Here is a 12613-nt window from a genome sequence, read left to right on the forward strand (position 1 = left end):
TGTCAGCTGATTAAACCCGGAAGTAGCTCCAGAAATACATTTTGCGTTCCCAGTGTATTTTATAAATAAAACCTGAACTAAAAGGTCCTCTTTTTTCTCATTCTAAAACCCTCCAATAAAAATCCTAGTTACGGGCCTGCAACTGTCCGTTGGTTCATACATACATGCAATGTACATTATCATTGTACTTCTTCGTGGCAGTACACTTCATCAAATCGCGCGTTCTCGTGAAATGCACCGGCAGAAGGAATTATCTTCATTAAGTAAACATGTTTGGGACAAAATGCCGGACTTTGTCAAGCTAACTTTGTATGCGATCGAGAGAGAGGGGCGATGATTACGCAAAGGGTCACATGGACAGCGCACGATTACGACAGCACGACAGACTAACACACGACTGCACGTGAACTTTCTTTGTTTAACATCCTTTATTGTAACAATTGTACAGAACAGCCATGATGCCAATGTTAATATGGCAACAGAGCGAATGATAATAATGCAAATCCATATTAGACACTGGCTATCATACGCATGTCAGTGACAGTGATACAAACTGTATAGAACACTCGAATTGGTATGCTCACGTCCAATAACGATGTGTTAACCCTCGATTAAGCTGCTTTTAAAGAGGAAAAATATGGCAATTTTGCCGCTGGTGGCGCTGTGAATGGTTAGAGGAGAAATTTCACAGGATGGACTCCACTTTGAATACAACTGTTATTACCAAGTCTATTTAATTTCTATGCTGGACCTCAGACAAAGTAATTAATGTAAATTGCAACCGGGTTCATTTGTTCTTACATGCACATACAATGTAGTAATAAAATCTTCAGATAGCCACCCTCTTATGCCATTGGTTATGAAAAAGAGTTACAACTTTTAATCCAAACCCCCTTCAAACAGCATTGAGGAAATGAGCCATTCTCATTTTCATTAAAGTGCATGAGACATTTTTTCAAGCCCAGGTTAATTCATTCAACTCAGCAGGGAAGAAGTACATCATGTTGCACAAAACATATACATGTGCATGTATAAAACTGTGACAAAACCTCTGAAAAAAAAAGAAAGCAACAAATGAAAAACAATCACTGTTAAAATGGAAAAGATATCAGTCACGATGCATAGCATAACAACACATATTGCAATTTGCTATAAAAGTTACACATGGTCTCTGCAGGATTCACTGTTCTTTCCCTCTATGCTAGTCATATCTCTGCCAGATCCTAGATGGGAGTCCGTCTAAATTCAATACACAACCAACCATCCAAAACAAAATCTTACCTTTGCTCAAATAATGTGCTCTCCAATTCACTTTCGAATCAACCAAACAAGTACTACAGAAGCAGACTTATAATGCACAAATGCCTGCATCAAAAAAGCAGACTTCTAAAATGTAAACGTAGCACCTAATCATCTCCAAATTAACTTAACCTTGAACCTACAGTAGGCTTTGATGTGCACCAACCCATAGCACATAGTGTGATGCAATCCAGTGGAATGGCACAAGACAAGTCAGCATTTGATTTGTACACATATCATCAAATACATTGTACAGTACACTCCGGTTTATGGAAATCAAGGCGAGTTTTGCTATCTTTACGGTACGAATGCATTTCTCCCTCAGCAAAAATGCTCCTAGAGACTAATTCATTACTAGAAATGATATCTGATACAAACAAAACTTTATGGATTCAAATAAACTTCAAGGGCTTTGTATCATACAGAGAACTCTTATTAATAAAATAAACCAAATGTAAAAGTGACATCAGCCATGTGTACATGATAACATTTCAGTGCTAAAACTTGCGGGCAAAATGGAAAGCATAGGGGCGTGAATACAAAGACTAGAAAAACAATAAATTATTAACCGATACCTGTGGGTGCAAACCAAACTGAAGACCAACTATATTAAAGACTGTGTCACACCTTTCCAGGCAAGCTACACGGGCTTGTTGCAAGGAGGAATTTTCCAGCACGCAGGAGAATTTCCCGGGCGGACAAGAATGTTTGCGAGTTTCGCACTTGTTTCTTACCTACTAGACGCGTGCTACTTATCTTCTACTTGCGTGAATTCCGTGTAACCTGCCTGAGAGCTTGAAATCGATCCGTTTTCTGTCACGAGCGACTTACAGGTACTGAGTAGTACCTGCCTTAGAGTTGCCTGAGAGGTGCTGCCGGTACGGGTCTCCTACTGGTGTTCTGCGTGTACCTCTGCGAGTGGACCCGGCGACTCACTCGGAACAAGTTTTGAGCATGCTCAAGGCCTTGCCATACCGTATCTGAGGAAGTTTTGCGCCTTGACTTGCAGGGAAACAAATTTGCTACCCGGAGCTCTCCGCAGTTGGTCCACACCCGACAGCACCTTGCGCGTATCTCGCCTCTAGTTGCCCGGAGGTGCGCACGCAAGTCCCATTTAACCGCAGCAAAGTTTTGAGCATGACCAAAACTTTTTCCAGGTGAGTCGCGGGGATGCCAGGAGAGGTCGACGCAGAACGCCAGTAGGAGGCCCTTAGCAGCAGCACCTAGCAAGCAACTTCCACGCAGGTATTTCGCAGTCCCCGTATGCAGCCAAGTTGATGACATTCTGTGGGACTTCTGCCATTCCTTCAGAGGAATTCCTTCACTGAGTTGTCAGCACCCACGCGACTGGTACACAGGTCACACAGTATACCCGTAAGTAGAATGTAAGTAGAACGCGTCCAGCAAGTAAGACACATGCTCTGACTCGCCCAAATCCTTGTCTGCCCTCAGAAATTGTCCGGTATGCTGGAATATCCCCAAACACAACAAGCCCGCGTAGCATAAATATGCCTGGAAAGGTGTGAAAGGGCCTCAACATGGTTGCGGGTAAAAAAAGGTTTTGCATGCGCACCTCCGGGTGACTACGGGCGAGATACGTGCTAGGTGCTGTCATGTGCGGGTCATCTGCGGGGACCTCCGGGTATAAAAATTGTTTTTCACAAGTCACAGGCAAGGCTTGCCCGGAAAGGTGTGACACGGCCTTTATATCAAGATGTTTCCGTTTTAATGATGCTTGGGATAAATGAAAGCAAGAGTGCATTAGGAAGGCATAGCCACAGCTGAGCACATCTCAAGTAAAGCTACGGGTGCAGTATGTCTATCTGGTCAGCTGATGAAACATTGCTGCTCTAAGTAAAATGTATTTGATATTCAGCTCTTTACTGATCAGTGAACTAAAACAACAGCAGGTAACAACAGTCTAAAATTCACAAACTCTACTGTAGAGATAACCCAAAACTGAGTTGGATACTCATATGCAGGCATTTATGAGTTTGATACACAAAACTTTATGTAGGGAGAGAGAAAAAAAAACAAGACATATGTTAGAATGTGAATATAATAACATAAATAAAGCATTTGTCCTTCTACATGGATGCAGTTTAATAAGATTTCAACTCTGATGACAAATGAATCTTCAACTTCAGTTCCATTTAAATGTACAAATTGTGAAAGAGAAAGGAGGGGGTGGGAGAGGAGAGATTTCTTCAGTACGTGTCAGTGTGGGAATATGATTGACAGAAAGTGTAGCTTTTGTCCATCCAACTGGTTACAATAAAATATTCTAAATGGAACCAAAACCATACAATTATTGCTAATCATATACACATATATGCATTGTTTATGAATACCACTCCTCGTTGTTTCTTCATCTTCAGTGAGTCCCTCCCGAGGCCTTATCATACAAGACATTATAGGCGATGTAGTGTGAAGTGCAGTGAAACAACTACATAGTTTGGAAGAGCAGTACACAAATGTAATTATTGTATTGTATTGCACTGACATGCAATGAAATAGACAATTTTTCATTCATGCAATTGAACATGAGATAATTTATGATGCATGAAACATGACCTGTAAGTGAAGCAGCCGGTATAAACGGTGACACATTTGTTCCCACAACAATAGCTCCGGTCTCATTTTCTCCACGGTCTCAGGGTTAGGGTTTTGACATGGTTTTAGGTTTAGCTTGATGTGAGGGTTAAGATTAGAGTCAGGGTTATATTTGTAGGTAGCATTTACATTTAGCTCAGCGTGCAGCCATTTCATGAAAGCAATTGTTGCTGGAGCAAATGTCATGGAACCGGCAGAAACACATGCCTACAATAGATGATGGCACTGTAGGGCTTTCAATATTTCCACATCAAAATCAAGAAGGTGCAACAGAACAATGCAGGAGATACAGTCTTGTGTGTTTCATGCATCTCACTATTAATGTATGATGATTCCCTAATCAGGGAGACTTTTACATTCCCCTTCAATTATATTAGGATGTGACAAGATATTTACATACAGTTTCAGACAGCCTCCTACATGTACAAGATCAGGGGTATTTCACAACTCTAGACATAATAATCGCCTTGCACAAAAGAACTGAATACCCCCTTTTTCTTTTTCTATACAGACCCACCAAACCAAAATATTGTGTCATAAATATTCTCCATAATATGAAATAATGCTATGAGTAATTACAGCGGGTAGTAAAATTGTATTCCCAGTCCCTCTTAACATAAGCATACAGTATCGACACACACATATCTGACTGCACCACGTATGACTGCAAATAAAACCTTGTAAGTTTTTTTTTTTGTAAGTGTTTTTCCTCTTTGAATACACAGTATTGTGACAAAATAGCACATCATACAGCCATGCACAGACAGACACATTGCATGCCACCCAACACAAGAATTACGATTGCAAACTTCACCCAAAAGTAACTCATTCTTGGCAGAATACAAGTACAATGTATTTGCGGCAAACCCACTCCCAACAGTCCAAGCAAGCATGTATGTACAATTGTAAGGCTTTTGCTCAGAAATCAAATTGACATCTTCAAACAATGAAATCAATGATGGAGAATGTAAAAAAGAAAAAAAAATAGCAAAAATTTCAGAACAAAACAAAATGTTATGTCTCCAATAACTTAATTGATGTCACATTCTAATAGACTGTTTCGGTAATGTATTCAATATATTCTATGCATGTTTGGTTCACAAAAGTTGCACTTGACAGCCACAAAGCTTGCCAGAGGCTTGCCCTACCTAGCAACAACTAAGTAAATTCCTACCATAAGGAACTTTTAGTGAGGAAAAAGTGCATGAAATGCTTCGTTACTAGGCTGTAGAAAAAGAGACATCCATGAACTGTTGTACATTACAGGAACAATCTATTCTTTGTTTTACCTCTTGTGCACTGTCTTGTGCAACAATGCCTTTGGTTTATTCTCACAGTTTCTTGCATTGCCTGTGCACATAACGTCAACCAACCAAAACAATAATCACTCTGTCTGCTGTATATCATCACAGCATTAATGCCTCATGTTTCTTCACATCATACCATGCAATGACTTTTAACGAGTCTGATACATAAAGTAAAGTTGGACACATGATCATATCTAAAACTCATCTTTAAAATAGGGTAATCTCACATTCATGTGCACACTAGAAAGCATTACTCTTCCTCCTGTTAAAACTGTACTGAGTTGATTATACATCAAACATTGCAATCTCATGCTTTTCATTCTCAACTTCAAACTTTGTATTACAGCTACTTTGAGTCACAACTGCTGACTTTTCAAGTCTTCTTGTGATTCAGATATGGGTGTCCCACTTACTCGGATAAAGCATTTCTTCAGGGTTTACTTTCTGACTACAGTAAGCACATAGAGATAAGTGTACTAATTTCATTCACATTGTCTATGGAAAATTCACAGCGGTTGGACAAGAGTACTGTCACTGACAAACTCTCCAGGTTTGTTCTAGTACTTTTGCATTGACATGTTGTCTTCAATTCTAAACATTCCATAAGGAAAATTAGCTTTCATTTTTTTTGAACTTAAAGGTTTGAAACAAATCTGTTATCTTAATTTTCTTCAGTTGCAAGGCATGAAAGAACACTTTAATATGAAGACATGAACTCGACAAAGTCCTGCATTAAAATAGTATAAAAGCTATCAAAGCATGTATTATTGCAATGTTTATATTTCTAGTAGGTTGCATTTAATCTTCTCTCCAGATATTCCAAGCTGTTGACGGGTGGATACTTGCTGCTTCCATCAATGCAAGAAATTGTCTCATCATCGTCTGGGTGACCGAAGAACACTATGGACTGTCTTGGTACAGGTGCCCTAGGCATGATGACGCGGTGCACCTGGCGTGTCGAGAAAGAATTCAAAAGACACTCTAGGTCACATGATTTTATAAGCTTTGACGTAAAGTGTATGTCCACCTTGTGACCATGCAGAAACAAGCATGCGAATACAGTCCAACCTCAATTATCCGGCTATCTTTTATCCCTACTTCTCCATAATTCGAGCGTGTTCACACAGTGGACACGGGGGAAAAAAAAAAAACAGAAGTAATTTCGAACTTGATTTGAACTGCTAAACAATTCACTCAATTTGCCCATAATATCAAGGTAGAAACATGTTATGAATTTCACTTAAAAAAGTTTCAATTTCCATTAAAAAAACAGACTATAATTGCTAAGTAGTAAAAAGTAGGGTAGAATAGATTCCACCACTGTTGCGGTGTAAAGCTACCTACTTTATAGCTATCACTGGGTTGGCAGCTACATGTACATAATATAAACATTGTTTCTCGTATACTGTAAACGTGGATATTTTTGCGCAACTAATTTTTTGCGCTTGGCCGTGTCAGAAGACTTTCATGTTTTTTTAATTCCGCGGAATCAAGACATCAAGTACTGGAACATATGGCATGCAAAAATATTCGCGTGCTTTTATTTTCGCGCTAGCTTCTCATTGCGCGAAATGCGCGAAAATTTCAACACCTTGAAAATTTCCACTTTTACAGTATCTAGCCAAATCCCTTATCTGAATGAGTGCCCCTTCAGACATGCTGGATAAAAGAGGGTGGACTGTATTGATCATCAAAGCTACATCGTTATTTTGTCAATGGATATATTATTTCTTAAATAATGACCAAAACGATATATAAATGGGAGACCTTTTGGTACCATTGCTGAATGCACTGTTTTCACACACAAAAAGTCAACTTGCTCATTGTGCAAAAAAAATTTTCTAAACTTTCAGTTTATCAGCAAAGACGTATCCACTAAGCACACTATGGCACTATTGTACACGATGAATTTAGAGAGAAATGCTTAGGCACGTTAAAAGCTCATCCATCAAACAAATGTGGCAATGCAATATTATTAACCCGTTGAGGACGAGTCCCGAGTATACTCGGGCAGGTGTCTATGGGGAATGCGTGTTGTAGCAAAATCAAACCGTCCTCAACGGGTTAAAAGAGCTTACTACTAGCAAGGAAATCTTGTGCACAAACAAATTCAGATGGCTACATCTTCTCTGAAAATAGAAAAGAAAAAAAGAAGCATTGATTTTTGACATAAACGAATCAAATAATGTCTTGTTAGATATTTCATTCCAGCAAACTCCTCAGTAAAGTCAGTGGTATAAAAGATAAAAAATGTGCATAGCTTGTAAGATCAATTGGTGATATTAATACACTGTAGCTCTATAAGCTTGGGTAATACACACAAGTTTTTGGAGGGACTTATCAGCACCATATCAAACATTAAAATGAGAATGTAATTTTGCAAGGCACTGGCGAAAACGAAAAGAGAACAATGTTGGTTTATAGATGCACGTCATTGCAAAGGGTAGGTGTAAACGTGTGGATTGGCCTTCATGAAATATTTGGTGAAAATGGGGCACATCCATGATTCACCTCGCTTGTAAATTTGACACAGAAAAATCACTGAGACAAGTGGATGGCAAGCCCACTGATGTAAATACTGTAAAACATGATATATTCGTGGCATGAATTTTTCGCGAATTGGAGCCGACGGCCTTTTTTGCAGCATTAAATTTTCGCGACCTGCCACTAGCATTCAATGCATGAAGTGTAGACTTTCGCGTGCATTTTAATTTCGCGAATCTTGGCGCTCGCGAAATTCGCGAAATTAAAATGCACGAGAACATTCCTCGTTTTACAGTACTCTCACGAGGCCTTCTACCTCCAGACAACTTACTGATGCTATCAATTTATCTGCTGTCCACATCTGCATGAGATCTCCAAGATTCACAATTACTGCTCCCTCTAGCGGTTTGGCTGATATCCACGATCCCTCCACATCTTGCACCTATTTTAAAACCGAACAAAGGAGTAAAATTGAGTCAAATATTAAAGGTATTGACATGGTCCTCCACCACAAACAGAATTCAATCTGCAGACAAACTTTTCTAGTGGTACATATTGCATGACATCTAGAAGAAACAGAGTGATTGCACAACCCTATCTCGAACCACATAAAATTGCGGCCTTTTTTTAATTTCTACTTCAACCAAGGGAGGAGGTTATGTTTTCATTGGCGTCGGTTTGTTGGTTTGTCGGTTTGTTGGTTTGTCCGTGTTCAAAATAACTCAAAAAGTTGTTGACGGATTTGGATGAAACATACAGGGATGGTTGAGAATGACACAAGTAACAGACGATTAAATCTCTGTGCTCTAAGAGTGCTTCTCTACTTCTTTTTTCCTTACCCATGACTATTCATTTGAATACATATAAAATTGCACATGCATGCATTTTCAACCCTCAGATTTTCACTTGTACCATACATAGACAATCCTTCTTTACCAGTAAATCCTTCCAGTCATGAAAACAACAAAGGCAGACAGATACAAAAATCATACGTTTGAGATATTCACTGCATAAAGATGTTGTCTGGACATGAGAAGAGACCAAAACGGATGTGTTTTTAGAATTAAACCACATGATGTGAAATGAGTTTGTAATCACACTATTGGACATAATTTCTGAGACATCTGAATATCACAGAGAGGACAGAACTTGCAATAAGCTGCTTCATTTCCCTGCAAAACCTCAATGATCACAAATTATTTTAAAATAAGCTTGCCTACATTTTGATCGAGACAATTTCACACAATCCTTTGATTTCAAAATCTCATGAACTGCATATAAATCATCATGCCACATTGGCAGCAACAATCAAGATCCAAATGGCAACATTTTTCATACCTACAAGCAAGGAACAGAAAAAAAAACCAAAAAAACAAACAACAAACAAACAAACAACACCTACGGACTACAGAATGGTTAGCATACGGCAGACCTGAATCATCTTTAAAATGCTTTGTGGTAGGTTCAGTTCTTTATTGATGACACTGGTCTACTTGATCATGACAGTGTAGGAATAAGTTCTAGCTGTAACAAAATACACTAAAATTACAGAAACATCCTCTATTATGTTGTAAATAACAGTAGTCACAAAAACAAAGAACTACAAATATGAGGAAAATTTGCGTCGGCTGGTTTCCACACCATCAAAATACCGAGAAGACATTCCATCATGATAGACACGAAGTGATGCCTCTGCCTCATTAAAAGACCCACCTCAAGGCCTCCTTGTGCATCCTGGAAGAGTAAAGTGATGCCTCCATAGTCGGTGTGCTCCCCGCATCGAATCTGGTTCTCTTTCAACTGCTCAAAGTTTGGTGGGGGGTAGTACAGGGTCCTCAAGATGGTGCTGTTTCTCTTCGTACCAAGGTTCTTATGTAGACTTCGGAAGTGGAGTGGATCCTGCATGTTAAACAACAAATATACTGTAAGCCGTGAATTATGTAATGCACACTACTTGGTATAAAAATTATACTGCAGCCATGCATATCCCATACGTCTCTCTGATTTGACAGATGATATTTCAGGGTAAAATTGCGTATCATATAAACATAGCTTTTAAACAGCTTGTTGCCATAAGAACATCAAAAACACAAGATGGTATTCAATTATGCAATAATGTACCTATATAATTCACAGTGTAAAATTATTACAAATTGTATTTAACATGTCACTTCAACAAGACAAGGATAGCTACACCTCATGTATGGCATGCCAGGGCAAAACTCACATGCAATTTATCAAATCTGTTACCAATAATGGCCATTTTTTTGACGTACAGTAATAGTGGTTGATCAAGTTGTTAATAAATATCAAGTGACAGAATGCCAAAGTTGATGTGTATCATTACTGAAATACATGCTGGCATATTCAGGTACAGTCGCTGGTATGGGATACTCAATTATGAATATGATTCAGTAGCTCGCAGCAGTAGAACATACAGTACTACATTCTGAACAAATGATCAAGCCAGCTAAAATATTGTATGCTGTCTAATCACAATATAATTTAATACACAAAGACATTAGAGGAAGGCAAGACAAAATCAAATTTCAGCAATATTTCTGTATTTAGTTTTTGGTGTGTGTGGTTTTTTTTTAATAATTGTGAAGACAAAATATGGACACTAGTAAGGTCTCATCTATCCATTACATTGCCTGAATTCTTCAGCAGTGTTTAAACACGAACCTTTCAATGAAATGCTTGGTCATACATTACTTGTTCAGATTGTAATATCCAAATTGTTGACAAAACACATCACATACACATAAAGGAGGAGGCTTTACAGCCAGTACTAATGTTGCATAGAGTACCGCGCATAATCAGTATGCTTTGCCATAGCTTTGTCAGAATTCCTAAAGAATGACCTATGTGAACTGCATCGAGTGGAAGGGAGTGGTAAGACTTTGTGCATGCTGATGCACCGGGTGCACGTCACAAGACTGACGCCCATGAATCATACAGCACACAAGTCACACAGTTCACAAGTCATACAGCCCATGAGTTATACAGCTCACTAGTCATACAGCCCATTTACATAGTTTGACACTAAGCTAACAAGGCCCACGAGACCGACACATTAAGCCCCGTGTTGTATCTGTCAAACTCGTGGGCTGTTTTTACCTAGTGTCGAACTCATGGGCTTTATTTGCCTTGTGTCGAACTCATGGGCTGTATGACTCATGGACCTCTTTTCAGTGTCAAACTTGTGGGCTGTATGACTTGCGGGTGTTGGTCTAGTGGGATGACCCCGATGCACCCACTAGTCAGGTCCTGACCAGTGGCTCACAATAATTCTTACCTTCAGCTCCAGTGCGTGTCCCATCACATCTAGAATTCTGTTGTGAAGTTTGATGCACCAGCCATACAGCACCTCCATAGACTGTCTGAACTCTGGCAAGCTTTTATCAGGCCACATCTAAGTATCAACGTATCAACACAGACATAATGTGAACACATCTTGACAAAAAAATTAAGTAAATTGAGAAATAAATGAAATACTAATTCACTTCATCGTAATAACCAGCTGCATTAAATGCTAAGCTCTGTAATTTTCAATTGTCATGATGAAGTCAATTAAACCTGTTACTACAATGAATGTTAACTGCATTACCTATTATCATCTTTCAGATTTTAGCTTGTCCAGCACAGCTTCAAACTGTATCACATGAAATCATTCTTCACACATGAAGCACTACAACTGATAAAAGCTCTTTATTTCTTTACAGAATTCCATACTACTAGAAGAAAGCATAGCAAAATAATGTCTACAGATTGTCTGCAAAGAGCTAATGTCCTTCTAGTTCTCATGTGATATCCATTCCACCCCCCCCCCCCCCCCCCCCCATTTAGGGCATTATGCAGGCGGCAATAAATCATAAAGCAATGATAAAAACGTGGGATCGGAAGTACAAAGCTCAAGCATGAAATAACAGGGAAGAAGTAGAGGATGAAATGAGTTGAAATCTGTTAAAACAACAAAGTTTATTAGGTGCATAGTATTATATACTTGGAAAGTCACAAGTCATGTCTTCGCTGGGGCGATAAGACCTCGTATCTAGAAAATGTCAAATGTTCAGGAGAGCCAAAAAACATGGCGGCCAAAGCACTGTGGCGAATGGGACAGCCTTTCCTTTGACATGCCGTGGTCGCTTCATTTTTGGAGTAAGACAGTTGGGATTTTGACAGGACATCACTTAACCCATTATTTGACCATTAATCCAAAAAACTCATTTTCACCCAAATTGCAGATACAAGGTCTTATCACCCCAGCGACGATATACTGATGTATTGTAAACTAAATAATGAGAATGTGGTTAGAGTGCCCCTTTGAAGTGAAGTGCTGCCCCATGTTCTTATTAGCTGAGGTAAAATCAAACAGAATGGTGGCATTTCACATGCCTGTTTTCTATCTTTTCAAAATAAGACCGAAGCAGTTGTTGCAGGAGCAAATGTCGTGTCACACGTGGTCTGTTTCATACAGTCATCACATAAACGACTTTGCAGAAATCTCAGAATGGTGAAAGTCGCTCATATGTCAGGGGCCGCGGAACGTTTTTCAGTTTGGTGGGGGGGGGGGGGGGGCTGCGCAGCCGGGGGGGGGGGGGGGGGTGTACCAAGGTCAAACCCTCCCCCCTCCCCCCCGCTTAGACGCACCGGCGTAGCGTGGATACTAGTAATAATCTTTTGTTGTGATCTTGTGATCTTTGGAGGGTGGCAGTTACTATGCGGGGAAGCCAACGAGCCCGAGCGAGCAGAGGGAACTGGGGGGGGGGGGGGGGGGGGAGGGTGTGGGAGGGGGGTGTTCCCCCTCTCACGGTGAGAACTTTTTGCATTTTTATGTTGCATATGGTGCAATATGATACATGTTTTTCTGTCTTTTATCGACTTGCAACGGCCCCACTTGTTTAAGG

At 39.7% G+C, this 12613-nt stretch overlaps 1 protein-coding gene across 2 annotated transcripts in view; it reads right to left on the bottom strand.

The window, feature by feature from the left end:
* Positions 1 to 409: 409 nt before the first annotated feature.
* The window catches only part of LOC139735360 (uncharacterized), a 30329-nt gene continuing 18125 nt past the window's right edge, over positions 410 to 12613 (bottom strand). For both annotated transcript variants that reach the window (XM_071646107.1, XM_071646105.1), the window contains exons 4-7: positions 11002 to 11118; positions 9417 to 9602; positions 8035 to 8145; positions 410 to 6168 (exon numbers count right to left, since the gene is read on the bottom strand). In XM_071646107.1, coding sequence (XP_071502208.1) covers positions 6004 to 6168; positions 8035 to 8145; positions 9417 to 9602; positions 11002 to 11118 — 579 coding nt within the window. In that variant the 3' untranslated portion in view covers positions 410 to 6003. The remainder of the gene's footprint in view (positions 6169 to 8034; positions 8146 to 9416; positions 9603 to 11001; positions 11119 to 12613) is intronic.

The sequence above is a fragment of the Diadema antillarum genome, unplaced genomic scaffold, assembly GCF_040938485.1.
Source record: "Diadema antillarum isolate AM-2024a unplaced genomic scaffold, OU_Dant_1.0 seq00000570_RagTag, whole genome shotgun sequence".
Taxonomy (NCBI): Eukaryota; Metazoa; Echinodermata; class Echinoidea; order Diadematoida; family Diadematidae; genus Diadema; species Diadema antillarum.